The sequence below is a fragment of the Plasmodium reichenowi genome, chromosome 2 (assembly GCF_001601855.1).
Source record: "Plasmodium reichenowi strain SY57 chromosome 2, whole genome shotgun sequence".
NCBI classification, from domain to species: Eukaryota; Apicomplexa; class Aconoidasida; order Haemosporida; family Plasmodiidae; genus Plasmodium; species Plasmodium reichenowi.
Genome location: NC_033647.1, coordinates 342330 through 345409, shown reverse-complemented (window position 1 = coordinate 345409; position 3080 = coordinate 342330). Strand labels below are relative to the sequence as shown.

Sequence of the window (3080 nt, the reverse complement as noted above, 5' to 3'; positions counted from 1 at the left end):
TAAAAATCATATAGTATTGTTATTCATTTATCTTTCTTTAAACAAAACTATATCTATAGTATACAAAAAAGCACATTCTTCATTTTTTATTTTATAATTCTCTAAACACAGATACTTTAAATTCATATCCTTTATAATTTTGAAAACATCCATATGAAATAAAGAAGAAGAAGATACATATCTCCTTTTAAATTTTGTTATATTACATAGATATATATAAAGTTGAAAAAATAAAAATTTCTTTTTCTCCATTTTTAAAAATCCAAATATGTTTATAATATCATTTACCAACACATTTTTACAATTTTCACAATTTTCACCATTCTGACCTTTCTCCTGAATTTTTTTATTTTCATTTTTGTTATCTATTAAATCCATTTCAACATTATTATGATTCTTATTTTTATCATCCTTAAGAATGTTTCTAATATTTCCATTATTATTATTACTTTTCTCATAATTTAATTTCAAATTATTATGCTTAATAAGTGTGTTATTATTTAATTTATATTTTTTTTCTTTTATTTCATCAATGAATCTATCATTCTTTGAATTATTCCTTAAAATATTACTTTGTCGTTCACCATTTATATTTTTTAAATAATCATAAAACAACACATACATTGTATTTGACATTTCAATATAATCATCTTCCGAAATATGACATAGAATTTTATCAAACATTTTATGTTCTACATTTTTATTATAATTATATGAAAACAAATTTTGTTCTTTGTGGGATGATAAGACCCTCTCTAACATTTCACATACATAGCCATACATTTCATACATGTACAAATTATTTGCTATATATAGTATTTTTTTTAAAATATTTTCTTTCAAATTTATAGGACATAAAGATTGCTTATATAGATATAAATATGTCTTTTTTTTTTTTAAATATAAAAATATATTTAATTTTATTAAACATTCAATAATTTTGTTCAAATTTATAAATAAGTTTTCCTTCTTATATTCAATATATCTATGTTCATATTTCTCACAAGAATTATTATTATCTAATAAATTATTGTCTATCATATGTATACCTCCGTTTTTACTAGTTTTTGTTACTTTTTCAAACTCACTCTGTAAACTTTCTAATAACAAATTCTCATTAACTTCACATGTATATTTCGAATTTGATAATGATATAAAAATTTTTGAAATATTATCAATAGATATAGATTTATATGTATTTAAATAATTTTTAATTAAATCATCAATAATATTATATTTTAAATTTATCAACTCCTTTCTACAATATCTATCATTAGAATTATTCTCAATAAAATACTGAAACTTGGAACACGTCAAAAGTAATAAGGATATTATATCTTCATTAATTAACTTATTACATTTAAAATAGTTGTATGTTTTATACACGTGACACCATAAGTTATATATATAATGAAAATGAATAATTTTATCGAAAAATAAATTATTCAAAAATGTTAAGGAACAAACATATTGATCCTTTTGATCGAAATTATCTTCTTCAGGTAAATGTTTTATATATCTATTACTCACACTTAATATATTTTTACATATTAATTCCTTCATAGAATTTGATAATAAAAAAAAATTTTTTTTTTTTTTGGTTCCATCATTATTCTTTATATATTTATAGACAAAAGAAAGGTCATTCAAAATATATATATAAGTATCTTTATATTTTTTTACACTATTTCTATTTACTAAAAAATTATATAAAATACATGATATGTTATTAAACAGTAAATAAAAATCATATGAATTATAAGCTTCATTGATTTTTACAAAAGTATTTGACAAAAGTTTAATAGACAATAAATCACTATCTTTTAATTTAAAATGAAAATCTTTATAATTTTCCATTTTATAAAATATATATTCTTTTATTCTCTTTTGTATTATTATATCTTTTATATTTTCTTTATTTGAATAATTTGTCTGATCATTACTATGTAAAATAAGTACTGCATTTTCATTTTCTGTTTTTATACGTTTACCAAGGAAGATATTACACAAATATAAACTAAACTTCATAATATCATTAAATAATACACTATTAACAATATAAACGTTATTTCTTAATATATTATAATAAATATTTTTTAAAGAAATAAGTGAAATACAAAGAGACTGAAAATTTACAAATTTGATATTTAATAGAATCTTTAATAAACACTCATAAAATAAAATAAAATTTTTATCTATTATTTTATTTAAAATAAATTTATTATTTAATGAATTTAGTAATGTACTATAATCTATATCTGAACAAAAAGTTTCTATATTTTTCGTTTTGTCACATAAAATATGATGTGTTGCTTTTATTACTTCTTTTAATTTATATATTGTCATATCATTATCATATTTTCCCTTTTTAATCAAAGTACAATAAAAATTTAACAATTTTGATATGTATTCAATATTTTCATTTATCAAATTATTATTAAGATTATATAGCATTTTATTATTTATGTCAATATCTAAAATTGAATTATCAACATATAACCTTAAAATATTTAATATCTTTTCATTGTCGATGTGGTCTACATTTTCATGAAACTTTGCAAAACATTTTTTATAAATTTCCTTTTTATTCATTTTAATAATATAATTTTTCTCATTTTTTATTTCCCTAAAATAATATAAATTAAATTCCATTTCCTGTATTAGATTTTTATTGAATGGTATGTTTGAATTATTATTAACATATTTATTAAATATGAATAATAGTTTGTATATTTCATGGTTGAAAAGATACATATGATCAAAAACATAATTAAAATAATAATTATAAAAAAGAATCAAATTCTTATCGTTCTTATTCCATCTAAAAAAGTAAATAAGAAAATGAATTAATTCATTTCCATTCATTTCATGTATATAACTTATGATTTTATTACAGATTTTTCCCAATATTTCTCTTCTATGAAAAGTTATATCCTTATTTTTGAAATAAATTTCATTAATCTTATTTAATACATTTTTATCTATATTTTTAACTTCTATATAGAAATTGTAATCAGTAAATGTTTTATCAAGTTCATCAAATATTTTAACACTTTGTATAATATCACACAAACTTATAT

At 18.0% G+C, this 3080-nt stretch overlaps 1 protein-coding gene across 1 annotated transcript in view; it reads right to left on the bottom strand.

Moving 5' to 3' along the window:
• Window positions 1-27: 27 nt before the first annotated feature.
• PRSY57_0210000 (hypothetical protein) overlaps window positions 28-3080 on the bottom strand; it is a gene marked incomplete at both ends in the record, with an annotated part of 3166 nt that continues 113 nt past the window's right edge. Inside the window, one exon of the mRNA XM_012905534.2 lies at window positions 28-3080. Coding sequence (XP_012760988.2) covers window positions 28-3080 — 3053 coding nt within the window.